The sequence below is a fragment of the Calypte anna genome, chromosome 2 (assembly GCF_003957555.1).
Source record: "Calypte anna isolate BGI_N300 chromosome 2, bCalAnn1_v1.p, whole genome shotgun sequence".
Lineage (NCBI taxonomy): Eukaryota > Metazoa > Chordata > Aves > Apodiformes > Trochilidae > Calypte > Calypte anna.
The window spans coordinates 118,056,902-118,081,252 of NC_044245.1; the positions used below are offsets into that span (position 1 = coordinate 118,056,902).

General features: G+C 42.2%; 1 protein-coding gene across 1 annotated transcript in view; it reads right to left on the minus strand.

Moving 5' to 3' along the window:
- The window catches only part of SLCO5A1 (solute carrier organic anion transporter family member 5A1), a 74,145-nt gene extending 51,933 nt beyond the window's left edge, over positions 1-22,212 (minus strand). The window contains exons 1-2 of the mRNA XM_030444695.1: positions 22,176-22,212; positions 20,599-21,960 (exon numbers count right to left, since the gene is read on the minus strand). Of these exons, the coding sequence (XP_030300555.1) occupies positions 20,599-21,960; positions 22,176-22,212 (1,399 nt within the window). The remainder of the gene's footprint in view (positions 1-20,598; positions 21,961-22,175) is intronic.
- Between the last annotated feature and the right edge of the window lie 2,139 nt (positions 22,213-24,351).

Genomic DNA, 24,351 nt, shown 5'->3' on the forward strand with positions numbered 1-24,351 from the left:
CAGCCTATGGAAAAATGTCAGCAAGAAATACCCCAGCACCTCCTTCCTTCCCCATAGCTAAAGAGTGAATGGGTGCTCATGGAGAAACAAATTGTTTCCAAGTGACCCTACTACTCTTGACAGGACCCATGAAGCAGGACAGGAAGCACAGTGGTGCTGTGTGTTGATCCCTGAAAAGGCCCTGCTAAACCAAACAGATCAAGGAGTGTGAATTGCCAGATACAGGAGAAATGTAGAGAAAAAAATGGAACAGACTGTTCGGAGAAGTTATGAGTGTCTCCTCTCTGGAAGTGTTCATGGTCAGGTCTGATGGGGCTTTGAGCAACCTGGTCTGGTGGGAGGTGTCCCTGCCCATGGCAGGGGGAGTTAGAAGGAGATGATCTTTAAGGTCCCTTCCAACTCAAACCATTCTATGAAAAGTAAATTATCATCTCAGAAAGCTATGGCAAAAAAAAGAAGGGAACACAGTTTTTCCTTCCACAAGGAAGGAAATTCATCCATATTTTTGCTTTGGATGGAAAACAGGCACTAACAGGCACTGTTAGTAACAATTCTATAAATGCATACAATTGCTTAGACTTAGAAAATGAATGTACATCCCACAGGAGAAAGTAGATATTGACATGAAAAGTCAATAATTAAATAAAAAATACAAAAATATGTTGGTTTGGCATTATGAAGTAATGTGTTTTACATCATTTGGTTTTGTCTATATGACAAGTAAAAATAACCTGATTTTTTTAAATCCTAACCTGCATTCCTACTTAAAGGTCACATTAATCCACTGTAAACTGAGTATTTCAGCCTTAAAAAACTAAACAATTGTTTCTACATGAAAAAATATTACATCAATATATCCCAAAAATCAAGATTTAATGGAATTATAATTTGCCAGAGCAAAACCATCAGAACATCTTTATCAATGCTCTTAAATGGCACTGTTAATAAAGCAAGTGTAGCACTGAAAAAGTAATTACTCTTACAAAATGTTCTCCTTAATGGTAATATTGTAGTTACAATTGTCTTCATTTTTAAGATATAAATTTTCACTGTGATTAAAGGCTCCATTTGAAGCTCATTCCCAGTCACAGTAAAATATGCTAATACATTAATAAAATCTAGAAGTATCACTAACTTGCAGTCTTAGCATTTCCAAGAGAAAATAATTTATATGACAGGAATCCTTCCAATATATTTCAAAACATACAAGGCTGATTTACAACAACTGAAAAATTTTAAATCAGTTATAGTTACTTTCACTAATTAGGTAATTTAACTATTCAACTGACATGTTTTGGGGAAAATTGGCCAACATTCTTTTATTAATCTGCAATATATTTTTTTTATAAAGACTTCATTCTGTTTCCTTCTCTCTTCTGAAGCAGAACCAGACATGACAGCTTTGATTCTCAACTAATTATATTAGCAGATTATTAAGCATATTGCTATTCACCAATAATAAAAAGATTCTTTCACATTTAGGAAACAGACATGAAAGCCACAGTAACTAGAGGCTATATACAGATGATTTTCAGCCAACTTTAGGTATATTTTCATAACAGTAACCTGTTTAACAGCATAATTAACTATATTATATTCCTAGGGATATGGCAGACTCTGCAACTGAGTGTTTCATTTTAAGCTAAATGGTTTTACATAAATAGAGCTTTGCACAGAGATAACACTGTAATGAAGCCTGATTCAACACAGATGTCAGAGCAAATGAACATAACAGCCTTTTCTAGACCAGTAAAGCATAAAATTATCCCACAAATTCTCTTTTTGTCTCCAACACAGTATGTCTTGCAGAAACAGACATCATCCCTTGCAAAGAAAGATGCCAAGAGACAAGGAAACTCTTCACCTTTTCTTCCTGGTCATGCTCAAGACACCTCCAGGTAAGGGAAGGATCAGAATTGGCCCCTTGCCCTTTACACATTTTATCAGTGTATCAGTTGAGCCTTCAGCAGGGGCAGCCCCACAAAGGGTGGCCTTGGTACCAGCTGCAGCATCTGGGGAACCTCCAGGCTGTCCTGAGCACCACTGGGGCATCCCTCTCTGCCAGGCTGGCTCTGAGAGCAAGAATGCCCCAGGAAAACAGGAGCTGGCACTGATGCCTGAACACAGAGAAACTGCTCAGTCAGGCTTAGGAAATAAGGTACTAAGTACTAATGAAAACTAAATATATTTCATTGCTCAGATTTTGCTTACTCAAATTATAGAATAATTTGGGTTGGAAGAGACCTCTAAAGATCATCTAGTCCAACCCCCAAATCAGTGACCTTTTTTTTTTACAGTGTATTTGGCCATTTTCATCCCTTCTCATAAGAATTTTTTTTGTTATTTACATTGGGAAAATTCAATTGGAAGATTACACTTATGTACACAATCTGCAAACTATTACAGCTTTCCGTCATTTTACCACAAGCAAGTTATTTGTTGAAACTTCAGGCTTATGTTTGTAAAGAAAATTAAATTTGAGCCCTAAATCCCACTGAAATTCAATGAAAGTTGGATCCTGTGACTTCCTTACACTCCTTGGGAAATACTAACTGCAGTCATACAATTACTCTGATTGAGACTGACAGGGAGGTCCTCAAAGAATGGTACTAGAATTACTTGGTATAGCCATGACTGCAAGTGTTACCAGTGGTCTCTGCTGCTGTTAGAGCTTTTCCAAGTCTAATGAAAATCAATCTGGCATCTTTCTACTCTATGGGAGTTTCCTACATGTGACAGAAGAGAGATGTCTTCACACACTGCTGGAAGCTTAGCTACGTTTTCAGATTCATACTGATAAATCTGCCAACAAACCAAGTGGAAGCACACAGCTCATAGGCAGAAAAAAAGAGTAAAAATGTTAATCACCAAAAACCGTGAACATCTAGTTCCAAAGATCAACTATAAAGTATGCAAGACATTTCCATACTGCATTTTACACTTAACTGCTGTTGTAATCCACTGTACTGACAATTTAAACAAACTACCTTGTCATGAAATTAATTCATGACAGTATAGAGTTTCAGTAAAGCATTCACAAATACTTATTAACCACATATACTTGAAGATGCAATTTAAGCCTTAGTTTTGTCTTTTGTAAAAAAAACAAAGGTATAACATGAAAGTTAAAACAATCAAATGTGAGAACACTAGCAATAGAACTCTTACATATTCAATTACTGTTTAAATCATATTTTCTTTTAAACTCCATAAATAAAATACAATATAATATAAAACATGTGCCTTAAGAATTAAATATCTTGGTTATCACATTCCCTTGAACTAAAAATGTTACATAAAGTATTTATGTTAATATAACATGCTTATACCCATATCATTGCACAGCTAATTATATCTGAAATATCCCCACCCCTAATCTAAATTGCACATCTTCAGTAATTTTTAAAAAACAGCCACAGATTACAAGTCTGCTTCTGCCATCAGACCTGACACCACACTCAGACCACAGGTGGCTCAGACAAAACACAAATTAGAAGTGAGTCTTTGCAGAACTTCTGAGAAAGGCAGACCTTCTACTGTATCTTTTATCCAGGTAAAGCTGTTTTAAAAAGTATATCATGGTAATACCCACACACAGAATACAGGAATCAAACATCACACAGTAACTGCACCTTTGAGATCCCTCCTGCCATAATTTCCTCCTCTCCCCAAACAAGCAGCTCACCCACAGCATCCCTGAGGTCACCATGTGCTATACTGGAGAAACATATCCTTGTCTACCAGCCAATTCTAACCCCTAAAATTGCACAGACCCTTGTCAAAAAAGCCATAGCTGCTCCGTTTGTGCTCCCAAACAGCACAGCTACCACTACTTTGCTCAGTGCTTTTCAAGTTCTTTGCAGAGAATTTCTGAGCCAGGGATGTGCTTACAGAACCAAGACTGCTGCTGGATCAAGCACAGTTAAATGGCCATCTGCTGACTCAAATAATAAACCACTCAAGCAAATGTTTCTTTCAATACAGACAAATGACAGTAACACAGCATTATGCTTTTTTCAAACACTAAAACTGTTAGGGAAAACTTAGCAACCACGAGATCAAAACACACCAGGGAAACACTTGAGATATGACAGCAGGATCAGACAATTTTTCTTAGTAAATACCACTGAATAACCAAACTAAAACATCACTTCCCCATTTCACACGTGTGAAACAATGTGTAGAAAACTCTTAACAGCAGACTCCTTTTCCACAGCTGAAACACTTCAGAAGTACCAGCCGAGACTCTTATCTTCGGGATATTTAGCACACGGCTTATGGACACTTCTTTCCCTAGCCTTTTTTTGTGAATCCATCCCTTCCTTCATTTCAGATGTATCTCTGTAAATGTCCAGAAAGAAAAACTTCCATTTAACAGAGTATTATTATTTTTTCTTTTTTATTTTTTCTTTTTTTTTAGTTTTCATACAAACACAGAAAATATGAAATATTTCAACGATAGAAGAAATGGCTCAGGAGATGAGTTTAAAAATAAACTATTTGCATGGGCCCAAAAAAAAAAGAAAGAAGGAAAAATTTTCAATCACATTATGTTCTCCTTTACATTGATGTGACACAGAAAAAGAAAAATCCAAAAAAGTCAATAAAATGTCTTCAGATTGAAAGCAAAATTAGAAAATGGCTTTCTCTCCTTCTTACTTGGCTTAAGATTCTCAGATGGGAAATAGGCATGCTGATTTGAGGAACAACTATTTATTCCCTAGTTATTCAATAAGCTCATCTAAGTCATACAGTTTATGTGCCACCTCTACTGTTGATGCTTTATTCCACTTTTAACAAAAGAAAAATAGAAGGCATTCGTTTCTGGAGAGACTAGGAAACAAACATTTGCAACAATTCTAAAATACCTGTAGCTGTTACTATTGATTGCTGTTTAATTTCCAAAGCCACTATTATGGCACCACCACACAGCCTTTCCCAAAGTCCTCCTGCCAGTCACCCCCTCACCATGGTTCTCCCATGCCTCAGGCTGCATCTGGCACCAGGTAATTAATAGAATTTCAGGTATCTGCACTGGGAAAGATTCAAAGGAAGGACAAAAAAATCAGATTTTAATCTTGAAGAATGAAAGCTAATCCTTCTCCTGCACTTTAAATAAAAACGAAACTGGAATGGAATGGAATGGAATGGAATGGAATGGAATGGAATGGAATGGAATGGAATGGAATGGAACAGAATAGAATGGAACAGAGTGGAATGGAATGGAATGGAATGGAATGGAATGGAATGGAATGGAATGGAATGGAATGCCAGGGGTTCCTTCAGGCAGAGGGGTGAGTGGTGTCCTGCCTTCTGCCTTCACACAACTTTAGTTGCTAACATTTCTGCAAGAGCAGTATACATTATATATTACTGTATTTTTTTCTATGTTACTATTTCATCACTTTCTAAATTAAAATGCTTTGACCTTCCACTGTAAGAATAATATATTCAGAACCAAGAGAAATACCTTATTACCCTGTATCATGCATCTCACTATGTGCTACTCAGTGAAAGGACAACACTTAATCTCAAAGGTTATTCTATACAATGTTTTTACAGGTTTTTTTTTAGATCAGAGTCATTATCACAGATCCAAAAGCAGACTACAGTACAGACACTTAATTCCTCCTGTGAATTTAATTTCTCCTGTTTTCAGAAATTAAAATGAAAATTTTGAGGTAAGACAGAAAAAGGTAATTTTGGCAGCATCCTGGGGAGCAGTCTTCTCGTCTGAGCAAGATGCTGGTAGAAAAACTCATACTTCAGAGAAAAGAAAGATGCTATGTCTGTTATGGGGGGTAATAAATCCCTATTTTTTTTTTCTTTTATCATTTCATCATGTATTTTCAATATCCAATACTGCATAAACCCAAGGAGGTTTTATATTTGGCTGCCCTTCTAGACAAACACCATATTAATGAATAATGCATTAGTATTAACTACATTACCTCGAAAATTTGTATTTACAAGTGTGTAAGAAGCATATAAATGAATAATGCACTGTTACCCATGTAGTGAGAGCTTCAAATATGCACAATAAATAATACAGGGGGGAAAACCCACAGAGAAAATATTCGAATGCAAGATGTGCAATGAAGAAGTCATCATTCCAAATACAGCATTAAAGAAAAAGCCTCTCCTCCAAAATACTATAAATACTTGAGCTACTTAGTTAAGCACCCCTGGTTTCAAGAGATTGTGTGACTTGAGGAGTGAAGGTTTCGGGCAGTTGTTAAAAATTCAGATGCCTGCTGGAGCTGCTTCTCTTCAGGACACCACAGGAACCACCGCAGGCAGCATGTGGTGCAGTCGCGGGCAAACTATGGGAGGGAGAGGATCTGGGATGAAACTGGCCCTGCCAGAGGTGCCAAAGGTGTTGGTTTATGTCAGATCAGGCTGACACAGAGTGTGAACAGTGTGTCTGATCCACACCACAGTCACAAAATCCTTGAACCCAGGGAAGCAGCAGCATACACCCATAGAGAAGGGAAAGGAGTGGTGGGAGACCTCCCTGCAGGTGGCACCTCCCATCACCCCAACATGAGAATACATCTGCTGGCTGACAAATACCAAGGGACAGCCTTAAGGCTAAAGAGCCTGCAAATCTAATCCAGGTTAACACTAGCCCCTTTTTTGGCATCATATTAACAGGACATCAATGCTATTAAGGGTATTCAGAAGCCCATAATTCAGAATTAAGTTTCTTATGTTCATTTACTAGACCTGTGAGCTAATGGGACTAACAACATTCAGCTGAAGAGTCCCAGATGACTAAGGAAATGAAGTGCTATATACCTAAAAGTCCATCAAAAATAGAAAAATCTTAATGTTTTTGCTCATCTTTTTTTTTTCTTGTGAGAAAAACAATCATTAAATGTTGCCACTCTAATCCAGTAGTTTTTATTTATTCTTTGGAAAAAGCCTTAACTAAGTACCTTGACACATAACTCTTGGACCATACAGTAATGTGCAATAAGCATTGTTTACTCACACAATACCAACAAAATCACAGAATCATAGAACTGTTTTGGTTGGAAAAGACCTTTAGGAACACACAGTCCAAACAATAAAATCTAAATATATATATATATCAGGCAATCAGCTTAATGCATCATTATATTAAATGCAATCTCATGTGGGAACTACCTCCCAAAAGCACAGAATTGTTCTGGTTGTAAAAGACCTTTGAGATCATCAAGTCCAACCATTAACCTAACTCTGCTGAGTTCGGTTCTAAACCATGTCCCTGAGCCCACAACTACACATCTTTTAAACACCTCCAGGAATAGTGATTCAACCACTTCCCTAGGCACCCTGTTCCATAGTTTAATTACCCTTTTACTGAAGAATCTTTTCCTTATATCTAATCTAAACCTCCCCTGGCACAACTTGAGGCCATTTCCTCTTGTCCTCTCATTTGTTACTAGTGAGAAGAGACCAACTCTTGCTACAAACTCCTCTCAGGTACTTGTAGAAAAACGAAGCAATAAAGCTGTTTGTACAGACAACCACTGACAACCATAGCATTACCTAAACACAGACAATCTCTCAACAGAACTGAAGTCTGTGGAAGGCCCCTTGCAGTAACCCAAAATGTCTGTATAACTCAAACTGGATTATATTAGTGCTCCTGCCCAAAGAGTAAATCATCACAGAGATTATCCTTTTATTAATGTACACTGCTGAAACCCATCAGGGAAACACTTTCAAATGTCAGAACAGGTAAGCCTGAAACCACAAATCTCATATTCTCAGTGGGAGAAAATGGAAAAAATTGTTCTCTCCAGCCTACTGGAGTCTAAATATCTCTTGAATAACATACTGGATGAAAACAGGAGCAAGAAGAATTATACAGAAAATGGTTTGCAAACCAAAGGGACATTATATTACTTGTATTTTTCACCCAAGATGGAATGGAAGTTGAGATGAATAATAAGAACTGAGATTTAGAGAGCAAAAATGCATCTCAAAATGTTAAACTATGCAAATAAGTATACACTGATGGCTAAACCATTTTCCACCAAAAATACTTCTGTTGTCAAATTCCCATTAACAGAAGTGATACCTGTGCCCAAATTGTTTTCACAATGGAAAAGTTGCCCTGTTTTATTTTTCCCTAACTGGTCTGGTAACTTGAGAGTTTTTTATTAAACCACATGTATTTTCATTATTTCAGACTACATAAATTTGGTACAAAAATCCCAAACAGACTTGTTATCTGTTTAAAAATGAAAAAAAAAAAGATTTACAGACTAGATTCCTCTCCAATATGAGACACACCTCATTATCCTCGGGGAGAATATGAATATGCCTACAGTTGCTTGTGTTTTATAGCCTTTTCTATAAAGCTTTTCTGAATCTACTGTTCAAGAGGTGCCAGTATTGAGAACCACAAGACCAAGGCAGCAGCAACGTATCATGACTCTGGCCTCCATAAGCACAAAAGCATTAGTATTAAATGACTCCAGACCTTCCTTTCTGCTCTGTCTGTGCTTGCTGTAGTTAATTGCTTCTCTCCTCCAGCACACACTTATTGTGCCTGCCCTGCTGCAAAGTAGCCAGCTTTGTGTTTTTCAAATGGGATGAACAGCCTGCAAATAGGAACCTTGATTGCTTCAGGTCTTCTCAGGGTGACTGGTAGGAGAGTTGAAACGTTTTGTGCAGATTAAGTGATCGTACAGTTTTTCTTCATCTGAATTTTTCATCTTGGGAAATGAGCTGGATCATAAAACACAAAATCTCTGTGACCTTTCAAAAGTAAGTGCATCAATTAGGACGATGAATAGAAAGGCCTTGATCACAGATGACATTACAAAATTGTGAAATATTAACATTCGCAGCTGGAAAGGAGAACTTAGTTAATATGAAGTTTAAAAAGTGCTATAGAATCCAGGAGATACAAACAAGAAGTGTGCTTATGAAAAAAATGTCTCTGAACTGATGACACTGACTTGTGCTCTATTATTACTTGCCTCACAATCCCACATAAGAGGATTACTGTCTATTTTGGCACTATGAGAATACAGCACATCACCAAGGGGTTGTAGGAAGAGGCTGCCTTGTACCATTATGCCCACACATATATTCCTCAAGTCCAATCTCCCACTTGAGCAAACCACCAGCTGTCAGTCCCCTGAGCCCCACACCATTTTGTTACTCAAGAAACTGGGGGGGGGGGGGGGAAGCAAAAATGTCAACAAGTCTTTTGTTCTCAATTTTATAGGACTGCAATACAGCCTAAATTAAGGGCAGAATTGTTGTATTATTATTATTCAGTCCTCTTCACACAAAAATAACCCTCCTCACACTCCATATCCTGATTCAGGAGAAAAGCAGGGGACAGCAGTGCTAAGAGCACCCAGAGCCTCTCTGACATGATCAGAAGGATTGTGCTACTGTCTCTTCTGATGCTCTGCCTCTAATACTTCTAATATCTCCAGACAGGTCATGCAAACTGGGATTAATCCAGCACCAGAAGACTTGCTTAGCTCAGCAGTTGTACTCTAGAGAAATCCTACTGCTCAGACCACAAAATAAGTGATCTGAGCATCTCATCCAACTAGACAAGGGAAATTCACCACATTCCTAATATACTCCACCGTTCGTTCCCATCAGGCACAATTCAAACAAAAAGCAGCTGGCTCATAGTGTAGGATGTCTACCTGCTAATATAAACTCCATGGCTATCAAACTCTTCTACCATGACCATTCAGTAGTCTTCTCAATACATCAGTTGCAACTTCTCCTACAGGAAAGTGGTCAAACTTGACTGTGCAGTTACCAAAAGATTAAAGTATGCCAGCAAACAATGAGATGTTGTTTCTCACATATCCTGAAACTATGATATGAGAGATCCCTTCTCCAGTCTTTGTAATACTGAAGATATGAATAAATCCATAGTACAACTCTGAGAATTAAAATGGTGGCTTCCTGAAAGCATTACACCAGACCCACGGTAAGCTTTTTTTTTCTAGGATTTAAATTTGGAGTGTGAGCATGTAGAAGAGGATGAAGAGAGGAATAAGGATGAAAGAATATCAATTACGTATCTATGTGATCATAAACAGTTCATTTTTACCTCATCTGACCACTTGAAATATCACTACTTATCCAAAGGAGTAGCAGCTGTGACATTAGAGTTAGAACCCTTAAAATTGTATTAGCTAAGCTTTAAAAGGTCTTCTTAACTCCTTTCTCATTAGCTGGTCTGGCAAATACTAGTCAGTTTTACCTCCTTTCTTGATCTTTTAATTATCACAAATGCATGGGGTGCAGTAGCTTTACCCACACCTTTTATTTTGCCTTTCAGGGTGCAATGCTTGCTCCCTGTGTCTGCCTTGTTTCTGAGTGCCCAAAGATGCAGCTTAGTGAGTTTGAGCTCCAGCTTTGGACACCCATAACTCATACAATCAATAAGCATAAAAAGTGCCCTAATCAAACAAAAAATCAATTAACAAATATGAGACACAGTAAGGAGCATAACCTAAAAAAGGTCTTTTTTTATACTTCTGCATAGGCTCAGGCACAGAGGTTAAACCTAAAAGAAGACAGTACTCTTTCACAAGTACACAGAGCCATTCTTCTGATGAAGCCATTGGAGTAAAGATATCTCACTGCCTGCTTTGGTTCTGCAGCCAAAGGAATTCACATCAGCCAGCTATATTTTGCCATTATAATCACATGCAAGTCAATGAATATCCAGCCTTCCACATAAAAAGAAAGTGCAATTGCTAATTAAGAACTATAATTTAGAGCACAGCTCTTCCTTCAAGCATCAGTTCAGTCCTCAGCTATACTTTTGAAAAATTTTTTATGGTATGGCTATACAAGACAGTAGTGAACTGCTTAGTCCAGAACCTTTTTACTCTATATAAACTGGATTATTATTCCACCAGTTATACAAGGCAGGTATTACAACAATCTAACAACTAATTGTTTCCGATGACCCCAAAATCCCACTACCTGCTCTCAGTCATGCTATTAACAGAAGACATTTTCTGAAATCCCTATTTTAGGCCAATTATATAACTTGCCACATAAATGCCTGGATTTATGTGAACCAACATTACCATACTGCAGACTCAAAACTTCTGGTGTTATCTCTATTCCCCCATGACTATAAAACATCCTGAAGGATCCCAATTCATTGTTTCTGTCACTAGACAGCTGTACAAAATCAAGTTAATATAAACTGCCCATCATGTTTACAGAAATTACAGACTCTAATATTACACAGTTGTCTCATGCAAACTTTTTACTTTTTGAAATGGGGGGTTATTACTGAAGCTACTTGCATGCCAAATGGTTATACTCTCTGTTAAAGCTTTTTTCACTCACTGGAATGAAGTAACAAATAGAAATGTAAATTCAGATTAAAAAATAACAAAGGGGTAAATTGTTTTCTTAGTACTTTTTTAATTCCATCTACTGAAATGGTAGGGATCAGCAGCTAGACAGATCTGGCAAGTAGGAAATACTGAGCTGGAGGGAAGAAGAGCAAGATTAGAAGCAAAGCTACTCTGTTCCCTCCATCTCCAAAGCTCCCCAGCCTTGCCAGGGGCTTCCCAGGACTCCAGAAACATTGGAAGCAGCATCTTCAACCCTTCCTATGGACTCCATCTGGAACCAGCCCAGGAGTTGCCTCACTTCAGACCACACCAGAGAGGCACTGCCCATCCCACACCACTGGCACTAAACCTCCCCTTCTCCTTCACTTTTCCTGAGGTTTTTTTCAGCTGAAAAATCCCACCTAGCCAGCATCCTCATGGTATTCTGCTCATGAATTTCACGTGGTTTTGATCTCTGAGATGATTCCTTTGGGACATTTGATGGAAAAGGTAGTGTTTTCAGGTTTTTGCACATAGCAAAAACTACTAAGTCAACAGCTCAGCTGAACACAGAAATCTCTCTTTAAGGGAAAGCTTAGTACACAGCAACATCGGATAGTATCCTAGAGAGTATTTCCTTTATATATTCTTAGATACAAATGAGGCTTGCTTAACACACTTTGAGTAATTAGAGGTTAGCAGCCACCATATTATCCTCACAACATTTTCACTGTCTACTTTGGTATATCTAAAAAAACACATTTCTTAAAATTACTTCTGGGCTGGCTATTTAGATTTTAATCTAAACAAGGACTGAAAAAAAGAAGTGGGAATCAAGGTGTCATATTGAGCATTGAACTCAGGAGCCCACTGGCACCTTTCGGTGCCTGAAGGATGCCTGAAGTAAAGCACTGTGAACAAATATGTGACCAACACTGGGGTGAACAGCAACTTGAGCATGAAACAGCAAATATCATGCCCTGGCTAACAAAGCACTTATCAGAAGATGCACTCTGCTAATATCTGGATTATCTGAAATATTCTGACTCTAGAGAAAAGCTTAATTAAACCAGAAAGGATACAACCACACAAGAGCCCACCCAGTATCAATTAGAAGTGGATTGAATATGGACAGATCAATATGGAAAGTAATTCCTCATTTACCACAGCCTACTAAATATAAACAACTGAAGAGCTGGTAGCTGGTTTCAGAATAGCACTGGATTTTAAGAAAATCAATGCTGAGAAATGTTGATTTTTGAGAAAATCAACACTCTTGAGGCTTTCATTCCAGTCTCATAAGCACCAAACACAAAAGACACAGAGGGCAACAGTCAGACTGCGGTCCTACTGTGCATGGTGCAAGGCAAAGAAAGTGTTAATACCAATATATTCAAGGAAAAAATGGGAGCAAACAAAAAATATCCCAGCAAGCTAGTGAAAAATAAACCTGTATTGAAAAATGGAAAACAGAAACAAAGAGGAACACAGCAGCATATGATTAGGGAACCTGCAGTACTGCCCTGCAAGTACTTCAAGTGATACAGTTTATGGTTATTTTCTTTGCATAATTTTCATATCTGCTTGTTCCAACTACAAGTAAAAATATACTTCTTTTTTTTCCACCTGCACCTCCTCCAAACTCACCATGAGGACAGTTAAAATGTACTTCATACCAGCAGTTTTTCACTGCTGTAATGCGCCTTTACTGCCAAGCAAGCTGTTTACCTACATGATAATCAGTGCTTTCAGATTATTAGGTGTAACAGCAGCATAAAATTGCATTTGAGTTCCTGTGTTCACACTTCAAGTAAAATAAATTCACCGTGGCAGAAGGGAAGGGTGGAGGAAAGGGAAGAGGAAAGATTTGGGTTTCTTGGCTCTCCTGTTAACATCGTGAAGCGTGTCTGAATTTCTGGCCTTGTGACAGCACAACAGATGCCCAAATTCCCAACTGTTCAGTGGCAGAGCAGGACACAGCCCATACTTCTCTGTTCTGTTGGACACTGACATGTTCTTTCCCATCATGGGAAATGTCCTATTTTTTCTCCTTGGAAGGAGCTGGGGTAGATGTAGCTGACTCAGGTGAAATTAGCTTGCATGCAACCGCAGAGTCATCTGCTGCCATAGTTCTTGCTAGCTCCAGCCCATGTACCTGAACAGTCCACCCAAGCCATGGGAAAAGCACCAAAGTGCTTGAATAAAAGCATGAAGGTCAACAGAGTTGTCTCCTAATGACTCCCTGCATCCCCTGCAGCTGCTGAGAGGTGCAGCAGAAACATGACTGGACTTGGAGCTGAAATTCTGACAGCTCTGGTGACAATTCACAGGAAAGCAGGTGATAGGCTTACCCTGGCCTCAGCACAGGAGTCCATGTGGCACTGTTCCATCCATCAGCAGCTCAGGACAGAGCTAACATTCATTTTAACCCCTACATTCAACAGAGGCAACAACTGCTAGAAAGGAACAACTGAAGTTTGTGCCATTTTTGCATGGTAACTTCCCAACTGTTTTCTAAAGAAGCTGGAAATGCACGTGACAACAACAAAAAAGCAAAACTGAATTCATGCTTCCCAAGAACAAAAGCTTTTTAAAGAGCTATCAGGATGAAACACACTTAAAATAAGACTTAACAGAGAGTCTGAGACGAAAGAGTTTAATACAATTGAGTTGCTTTTCTGCTGTGTTAAGACCTATGGATGAAATCCATTCACCTACTTAGGAAGCAGAATTTAAAGCTGTTGGTCTTCAGGATGAACCCACGGCTTGAACCTGGTTTATATAATTGCCCATGTTCCCTGCACAGCCAAGATAGAAACCTATGTATCTTTGAATGGTGGTAGAGAGAAATCCAGTCTCCTCCCTTTTGACTGCATAAGCACTTTCACAGCAATTAAGTCTGCCCAGGTGAGGCAGATGCTGAATGAGACTTCAGGGAAAAGGCAGGAAACAAAAAGCAGTTCTAATCCACTTGCAATAGGAGTAGTTACAGTGACCCTTTACAAAATAGTCAGGGTATCCAGCAGACAGCTAAAGTTTCCAGCCCTGGGGTAATCGGACACTATATCCCAAGCCTTCAGTTCCTGAGAGAAGGTACAAACAAGCTGTTACTTAAAGGCCACTTTCATGTCTAAATTTCCAAGCTTCTCCTGGGACTGTGACAGGTTGAGACACTTGTCTGTCCAAACCAAGCCTGCAGCAGAGCTTGCCAAAGGAGCTGCTCTCCAAGAAAACATGATTCCCAAACTTGAGCAGGTGAGAAGCGTACTGTCAGCCTCAGCAGAAAAATGCTAAGTATTTTGACAAATTCTAAGCAAGTAAAACAACAGGGCCTGGGACTTCACAAAGTTTCAGACCCCTGGATGCCACCTACTTTTTCTCCTTTAATATAAAAGGGAAGACACAACCGGGGAAGTGTGTGCCTAAGCCTTTTCTTGCTCCTAAGAAGCGCAAAGCACATTTTGACAGTCACTTCAAATGATGCTTTGAGAATACAGCTGCTTGTGAATAGTGACATAGCAAATGGCAAGGACACAATGGAAGATTCAGAAAGCATCCCTTAGGGACATGACACTGGCAAGAGAAGCAAAGGTATATCAGTCACGACATAAAGTCCCACAGGCAGAAAACTTGAGAGGAAAGGCTGCCCTCACCCTTCACTGAACTCACTATGCATACACACAGGGACACAGAACCCCACTTTCTCTAAATGCCTAAGAAAATTATGTCTGTGATTACACCATGAAAAAAAAAACCAACTTATCAGTCCACCTGAAAAGAGAAGAAAAATAACATTTATCTTTCTATTTCCTCAGCCATAAGAAAGGGCAATAAAACAGCATAGTGCTAATTTAAATAATTACTAGGAACCATGCCCGCTGCTGCCTGATCAGCATTTTAACAAGAAAGATGTTACAAAAATGCCAGAAATGCCAATACCAAAGCCTCTGTGTGCTAAATCATCCCTATGGGAAAGCAGCATAATCCATTTGCACAAGCAGAGCTGCAGTCACTTCCCCTGCATCCCAAGATACCCTCTATGCCCAGGAGAGAGCTCAGTGCACAGCCAGATCTGCCCAGCTGAGGATGCAAAGAAAAGAAGCATGCTTGTACAAGACTGCTGATAGGACAAGTCTTGGTGTTACCCAGTGGGTAAACCCAGATATGGCTTTTACCAAGACAAAATAAAATCCTGTATTTGAGGATTAGCAAATCCTGCTCTTTTACAAGGGAAATACAGCAAGCAATAAAAACTGCTGGTGAACACTGTTGCCAGTTTCAGCTTTTGCTTCATATTTTTGTTTCATAAAATACTGCCTCCTCATGGGCATGTTGTAAAAATAAATGTACTATATCTGTAAAGTTTACCAACTACAGGGATTAATGCTGAGAAAACCCGTAGGAAGCTAAACTTTTCAGATATCAAGCAGCAGGCAGTGTATCCAATGTAAGCCACAAGTGGTCATAAGCTGAATGATGACAATAAAATGAAATGCTGATCACCCGTTTCACTACTTCCAGATGGTTAGAAAATCACATGGTCCCTCCTGTTAAGCTAGAAAGTTGATCCTGCCTTAGAAAAGCTCAGTGATCTTGCAGCATGCATACACGGGACCCGATGCTCTTGGCAGGCTCCAGCTCTTGTCCTCCAGTGGCATCTGTAACCCCAGAAGTGGCCAGACCAAGACAAATGAACTCCAGCATCACAAAAATCCAGTGCTTCCCATGCCAACATCCAGGCAACAGCACATTATGGAGACTCAGCTCATTCAGCAGCTGGATTCTCCCCTGGAACCCAGCAGACAGATGTGGTGGGTTTCTAATGGAGTATGTGAAACTATTCCTTCTGCCCCCTCCTTCCAGAGAGGACATAGATAAAGGGGCAGATTTAACAAGAAATGCAATAAATTATATATATATGTGTTGGGGGGAAGCCTGCAAAAGGCATGAGGGGTACACAGAGCATCCAACTGTAAAACACTGCTAAGAAGGTGATTTTCCAGTAGAATATAGTCACAGTGGAATGGTTTACCTAATGCTAGAAGCAGCAACCCACAAATGATCCTCATGAAAACAAAGCCAGAAGCCAAAATATTTTTTAAACTAGTCTAAATATTTATTCTTTTTCCAGGTTAGGAAAGGATTTTACTTCCCTGGCTCCCTGGCTTTACTTCCCAAGGCATTATCTGCACCAAAACCATTTACACAGGTTTATGCATTTTTTCAGCTCTTATCTCATAAAAGCTTCATCTTTGTATTTTGTAATTATGATTTGTTCCCAAAACTATGGGGAGTCTGCATGAAATTAAACTGGCTTACACTCTTTTCTCACATCATATCTACCCAACGTACAACATTCTGGAAACTGAATAAAAACCCCACGTCTGCACCACAATGAATAATTCATACAGCAGTCATTTGGGGGGGAACTGGTGAAAGCCATTCCTGAATGCTCAAATATTTTAATTAATGTAGCATTTCTTAAAACCTAACATTGACTTTCTACACAGAATTTTCAAGTTAAATTCCCTTTTTATTACAATACCAAATTCCTAAAGAAGCAAAATATTTTAGAATTATTCAGGGTCTGTAATGTCACTTAAAAAACTTCCCTTTCCCAGTTTATTTTCAGGAACTGCTGTTGAAAATCATGATACAATCACACGGTAAACTCACATTCAAGACAATCCATTTCATCCCTACAAAAAACTCTCACAGTGTTTGGAAAAAAACACTCTTTTAAGTGCTGGAATTTGACAAGCAGCAGAAACAGCATCAAGGGTATAAAACAAGACTGGTGGAAGTCCAGTTTGAATCTTGATTAAATTACAATTAAATCAATTAATTAATTAGGAGAACCTGCCCATATCAGGCAGCTGATGACAGACATGCTACAAGCAAGAGGAGAGAACTTGAGAGCAGACAAAGACAAGTTAGTGATTGCCCATTTTCTACAGCAAGTGTGTAACTTCCATTTGGGATTATCTGTGATTAAGGGAGACAGTTCTTGCATTTCCTCAGCACCTGTTAAAATCACAACTTGTTTCCAAGCTTGATGTCACACATTTTCTCAACGTTAGCATCAGGGTATCAAAGCACCACCACATTTAAGGGCCAGAAGGACCCGGAGGTGGCACTGCCTTCACAAGGAAGAAACATCCCACAGAAGAGTGAGCTTGAACATTGCTATGAAGGCAGCCCAAATACACATCCCTGTTTGGCACCTTTGTCCTACTAAAAATTACATACCACCTTGTAAACTGGCACCCTGCCACCCTGACAGATGGACTTAAGTGTAGGCAGCCAAGAGACTATGTATAAGCATCAAATATGTTTTCTGAGAGCAGGACCTCCAGCCAGGAATGTTAAAACAGCTGTCTGCATTGAGCTTGCATGCCTACACTTAAGAGGATATGCTATGGCCACTCGAGCTCTGAGCTGGATTAACTTTGAAAATAAATAAAATAGCTTCCACAGACACATAAGCTGAGTTTTTGCAGATTCAGAATTAGTGATACTCAGGGTGGCTTTACCTGTTATGAGTGGGCACAGGTGAGGGGTGGAAGAGCTCTTCAGTTCAGAGGAACTTTTATCATGTGCATGTTTGTAAACAAGTGTTTCTCATCTGAACACTTCTCTATATATGTTACACTTCTTTAGAAAAACAGAATGCACCATCAGCATGATTGCAAACAAACACATCAGTGACCTTCTACTTTATGTTAGAGGATACTTTTTTTTTTTAAAGTAGCCATCCTCACTCATACACATGTATCTATGTAACTTGGATCTGTTTCACCAAGCTCTCTTCACTTTTCAAAACCTCTCAGCTTTCATGGCCCACTCAAAGGCTTTTTTGTTAGCTCATGCCTACATGCATACCTACATTTTATGTTTAGACACAGGCTGCCTCAGGAATAAAATCACACTGCCTTGAGATACAGGCATTCTGTAACACAAGATGCATGGTGACTGTCCAGCAAAGCCATGCCCTGGCTACCTCTAGCCCATCCCCGCACCAGGCTGGGCTTCCTGCAGCCCACAAATCCCCTCTTCCAGGACATGAAACATTCCAGACCTCCAAGAAATTCCAAAAAATGTGTTTACTCACACCAAGGTACCAAACAATGGTCTTCTTTCTGCTTAACTGCTTTCAGCCCTCAAAAAGGTCATTGGCATAAATTTAAAGAGAGCTAAAAACTCAAACCTGGACAAGTTAGAAGTTTCCTCAGAATTTCACACAATTTTGAAAACATAATAACAAGATTTCCAATGGTGAGCAACATTGCTTCTACCCCTGAAAGACTGAAAGAAGGTGATGGTACACTTAGTTTTTCAACATGCTTTGTGTTCATTTAAATTCTTCTCCCTGTAGGCACAAGTGGATGATGGGCATAAATTTTTCATGTACTTTAGTTGGGTACCTTTCGAATATCACTGCATAGGACGTTCAACTCTATGAGGGCATTCCCGGGACAGATCAAAGCTGCCTTCCGTGACTGGCAACAGGGTTGCATACAGCCTTCAAACAGCTGCTGGTGTCTTTTACCTTTGTTAACTTTAAGGCTGATCTTTGCCACAATTAAAAGTTACCTGAGTCACTTTATTACAATTTCCTGTGCTAGAGGGAATTCAATGGCAGGCAATCATTTCTCCTGCACAGCAAGAACTTCCGACCACTGACCCTTCCTCCCCCTTCAGTGAATGAAGACTTCCTCCTCTTGTGCTGTTCATTTCTTCTACCCTTCATTCCTCACCTAAAGCCTTTCCATGTCATTTTTTTTCATGGTATGTGAGCACTGAATATAATAATCTGTTCACAAAAGTTCTAGACCCTCTCTGCTGCTCCAAACTGCAGCTACTAACCTCCACAAAAAGATGCTTTGCTTTTTCGTACTCCCAATAAAGTTGTTTCCAGGTTAATTAAAATTTCCATACCACTTAACCTTTCTCAGAGGGCAGGAAGAAGGGGGAAAACACTTTGTCAAATATTCCAGCAGGCTGATTAGAAATGGCTGTGAAAACAATAGAAAAACACAGATAATACCTCTCCCTCCTTCCAAAACCCCACAGTGCCTCAGGCTTTCTCAAGACCCTGCACACACACTGTGCATGGTTTTAAAACGGTTCAGGGAACAGTCAAATTGCTTAAGAACAGGTCAAAAAGAATAAAAACACTGATGCAGATCAGTGCTTTTGCTTAATAAAGTTATTAGACACACACACACATCCCTCACGTGTATTCCTTTCATGCATGTCTATTTTACATGGAATTATTATCTTCACGGTTATCATAAAGCTGAACTAAATTGAACTGCAAATGCTAATGCCGAGCATTCAGAGCCCCTTGGCAGCTCTCTCAGCCCTCTAAGTACTTGAAAAGAATTCAAAGGAGTACGTGAGGTTAATTTCTTACAGAATCATGTAAAATACCAATCCAAAGTCAGAGAACAGCCTATCTTACTAAGCATAACACAAACTGTCAAAAACATAGCGTTCAGTATTATGTTCAGACTCAAAAAAGTTTAGTACCCCATTATCTGAGAAACCCCTTTCATCCTAAGAATGACAATCATGAAGATGTGTTTACAACTGCTGAGAGCCAGGTGCCAGATCACCCTTTTTGTTGTGTCCCTTAAGCTTCCACAACCAAGCTCTTAACCCTGAAGGTTCTACTTGCTGTTTTATCAACTTTTTTTACTGCTTCTGATACTGTTTATCAACTTTTTCTATTTTACAACTTGATTTATTGCCAGTTAAATTCACCCCTAGTTAAAGATAAAAGGATGGCGTAGTAAAATGAAGCATGCCAAAATCTCTCAAAGTGCTTAAAAATATTAACATTTTAGAGACTCTAGGCTAAAGGCATGCTGACCAAAATCCAGGAACAGCCTGTATTAACAAAAAGAGACTTGAAAGGGCATGGCAAACTCTAACACTGCTTTCTGAAAGTCAACATCTAATGCAAAATGCTGAGAAGCATTAGAGAACCTAATCCTCTCTGCTGTCCTGTTCCCTATGAGGGAAGGTGTGAGTATAGCAGCTTTTACACCAACTACGTTAGCTTCACCTGTTACCACTGTTCACCACTCCACCAAACATTTTAAAGTAGAAAAGAATGGCAATTTTCCTTCAAAAGTTCACTTCAGAGGGGAAGTTTAGCACAGATGGTTTTTTCAGCAGAAACAGGGCAGTAGCTCCTGTAGCTGGTCCCTCCGAGAGATCTGAGGTTCAACCTCCAAAGCACCCTGGTACTTAGATGCCTTACCTAGGTAAAGCGAGGCGTTTTCTTTCTTGACATTGTCATCTAGGTAGGTTGGTCCCAAGGTGTAGATGGGTGTTGAGCCCATGCCAATGAGGATTTGGGCACAAATGAATAAAGCTACATAGACAGAGTGGTCATTTCCACCAGAGTCCTTGACACACGCCGGCGAGTCCCACTGCTCTTTGGCGGTGCCATTGCCAGTCACGCACAAGCCCTCGTTACTGATGGACGAGTTCAATTCCTGGATCTGGTACGGTGGAGAGATGAAATGAGGTAAGGAGAAGAGCGCAGCCCCCAGGGCAATGAAGAACCCCCCTACAGCCAGCCAGAGCGGCCTCCGTCCCCGCCCTCCAAAGTAGCTGATGAAGACGACCACCACCAGGCTCCCGATGTCAAAGCAGCTGACCAGCAGCCCCGACTCCGAGCTCTTCAGGCTGTATCTCCGCTCGATGGTGGTGATGACGCTGCTCAGGTAGCCGGAGACCATGAGGGACTGGATGAAGGTCAAGAAGCACATGCACACTAAGAAGAAGCGGGAGTCAGCCAGAACGGCCCGCAGGCACGACCTGCCGGGAGGCCCCGCCAGCAGCAGCGGAGTCGGCGGTAGCGGGGGGCCCGGGGACACCCCTAGGATGGGAGCCGCCGCCGGCTGCCCACACTCCGTACTCCGGGGGAAGCTGCCGCCTCCGGCGAGAGGCCGGGCAGCCCCGGCGCCGGCGATGCCCCCGCCTCGACCGCTCTCGGGAGCCGGTCCTGCGGCAGGACTCGCCCGGCCGCCGCCGCCCCCCCGGCCGCCAGGGGGGAACCGAGCGCGGCCCCGCGGGCGGCGGCACCGCCCCGCCGAGAGCGGGCAGGCTGCGGCACCGCGGCGCCTCCGCCCGGCCCCCCACCGCCGGCCGCTCCGCCCCGGGGCGCCTCTGTGCCGGGGTCGCCGCCGAGGCCATGCTGGGTCCGGCCGCGGCCTCAGAGCAGCCCGGCCGGCTCCATCGCCGCTGTGCGTCGAGCGCGCTGAGGGCCCGGCGGGGAGCGCAGCATAGCGGGAGGGGAGGAGGGAAGAGAGGGGGGTGGCCCTAGCCGCGGCCGCCGGCCGCCCCGCCGCACGTGTCAGCCAAACTCCTTTGTGGCTCCATCCTCCTTCAGTCTCGCTCAAGGGGCCGCCCGCCTGCCGGGGCGTCCCCGCTGCCGGCGGCTGCTGCTCCCCGCCGCCGCATGCCCGGGACGCCGCGCTCAGCAGCCGCTCTCCGGGGCCCCGCGGCCATCCCGACCGCCGCGGGGAAGAGTCACCCGCCGCCGCTCCGCCGCCCTCATCCTTCTCTCTGCGTTCCGCCGACGCCGGTGACAGAGCTCCGGAGGGATGTTGCCGATCTGCGGGGTCGGAAAGCAAGCAAGGGAGGTCAATGGCGCCAGCCCCAGTAGCCCCCTCCCCGCTACCCCGGACTCTGACCGCCTGACCCCGGGCTCTGCCTTCAGCTCCGGGGAGCGCTCACAGACCCCGCGGGAGGGAGGTCTGCGGGAGCGCCTCGGGGACGGCGTCCTTGGGGACAGCACATGGGTTTACATAAGAGCTGGGGTGGACATACAGGTCCGTGGGCCTTGGCCAGAAGGAGACCCTTTCATTTGGCGCCGGATGCGGCAGCCAAAGGTCGCCGTGCCAACCCTTTTATTTTCCAGCCTAAAAATAAACACGCTGAAATAAATACTCCGCTAAAACTCTGCGGCACGGGGAGCGGCAGCAGGCGGAGTAAAGGGGAACAAAGCTGATGCCGGGGCAGCGGCGGCGGGCACCCGGGAACAGGCACCCCGGGGACGACCTCGCCGCCTCCCCAGCTGGCCCGGGTTCCTTCCCGTGTCCGCAAGACACGCGGGACACCGAGCACCAAGCGATGCCCAGCCCTGCCTTCCCGGCAGCCAAACACGCGTTTCGCCTCCTTTGTCCGCTTTTGTCTCCTCGCCGCCTTCTGCTCGGTGCGACCGTGCGGAGGGGCGGGCGGTGGAGGACAGCAGCAGTCCAGGCAACCGCACCCCAGCGGCGGGTTCCCCCTTACCCCGGCGGGATAGCAGCGGGCAGGGCGGGGGAGCCAGCGGGGTGCGCCTGGATCCCCCTCCTGGCCGCCGCGGAGAAAAAAGACGGGGCTACTCACCGTGCCTGCGGCCCGGGGGAGCGGCCGGCGGCCGAGCCAGGGAGCCAGTCGGGCTCTGCGCCCCCGCCCCGCCTGTCACCCAACGCCGGGTCCCCCTCGGCCGCCTCCGCCTCCCCGGGCAGCGCGGAGGAGCGCAGGCGCGTCCGCCGCCGTCCCTTGCTGCTGCCGGGCCGGGGCGCCGCCGGTCTGTGAGTTCCCTTCGCCGCGGGGCAGGGAAGGGGTCCGTCTGCTCCTGTCACCTGCACCCACAGGTCATAGCAGCAATCCAGGTCTGGCCAAAGAGAGAAGATCGGTCCCGCCAGTAAACCAAGTCACATCCCCTCGCAAGACGGCCGGGCTGTGGCAGGGGCTGGCCGCTGATTTTGCTCTCCCCTGGAGCTGCCAAGTGTTGCAACTTGGAGCCCGTGGCTAAGAAAGTCAGCGGAGAGCCCCGGGAAGTGTAGGGCGTAGTTGTCAGCCCGAGGCACCATTTAGGATGCTCCGTAGTGTCGCAGCATGTTTTGGAAAAGGTAAATGAAATGTTCGAAAGGCGATACTTCAATTATAACGTCTGCTGAAAAGTGAAAAGAAGGGACAAAAAGATTTATTATTTTAATTTTTTTAATAGAAAATGTCCAGACCACCTGATGATCCATTTCGTCCAGGCTCTTGTCTCCAACTCGAGCCACCTTTAGGACTGGGAAATTCTCTCAAAACCTGGTGAAAGTAGTTTGGATTTTACTCCTAACAGAATTTCTTCTTAACTCCCTTTTCTTAGTTTGTATTTGTGTGTTGAGTCTCAGTGGTTTTTCTTTCTAGTCTCTGTTTTTAAAGCCCCTGTACTAAAATAAGCCTAGATAGTCCTGCAAATTATTACACTTGTCATGATTTGATAGAGGACAAACTGGTGAGGTATTCCCATTTTTGCCCTAAGTTTTACAGCAAAATAATGCCGAGAAATACACCAAAGAAATATAACACCCTATACATTTCTGAATCAATAATGCTTTTCTGGCAAGATGGATGATTTAATTTTTATTTGTTTCCTCTCCTTTAAAAAAAAAAATAAGACTGACTCACCACATTTGCTTACTTATTTATAATCTTGATCAATAAAATAGTCTCATAGGATATCACTTTCAATTTTTATTAAGCTTGTCCTTTGTACTTTCTTAGCACTCCAAACAGCTCAAACTCAGCACAACCCAAAGAGTACTTCTTTTTTTTCCCCCCTGGCATTTCACCACATTTCTCCTGTAGAAGTACCCCAAGTTCAGTGGTTGTCTGGGCCTGTGGTTTTAGTATTCTCTTCCATTCAGACATGTTTCCAATACCTTTGATTAAAATTCACCTCATTATTCTATGTATATAAGGTCCCTAACACATTTTTCTATCTCATCATCCCACAGTTTGTTTTTACTGCAGCTCCTCTCTGTATTGTTCCTCTTCCACTGTCAGCACCTCAGGGTCATAGCTTCCTTCAGGAAGCTGATTAAACTCACTGAGGTGACAGAAAATTGAACAATTCTACTTTCTTTTTCCTTTTTTTTTTTCCTTTTTTTTTTTTTCTGGTTTTATAAACTGGATCACTTAACCAAGATGGGAGCACAAGAGCTTTCAAAAAACAAAAACAAAA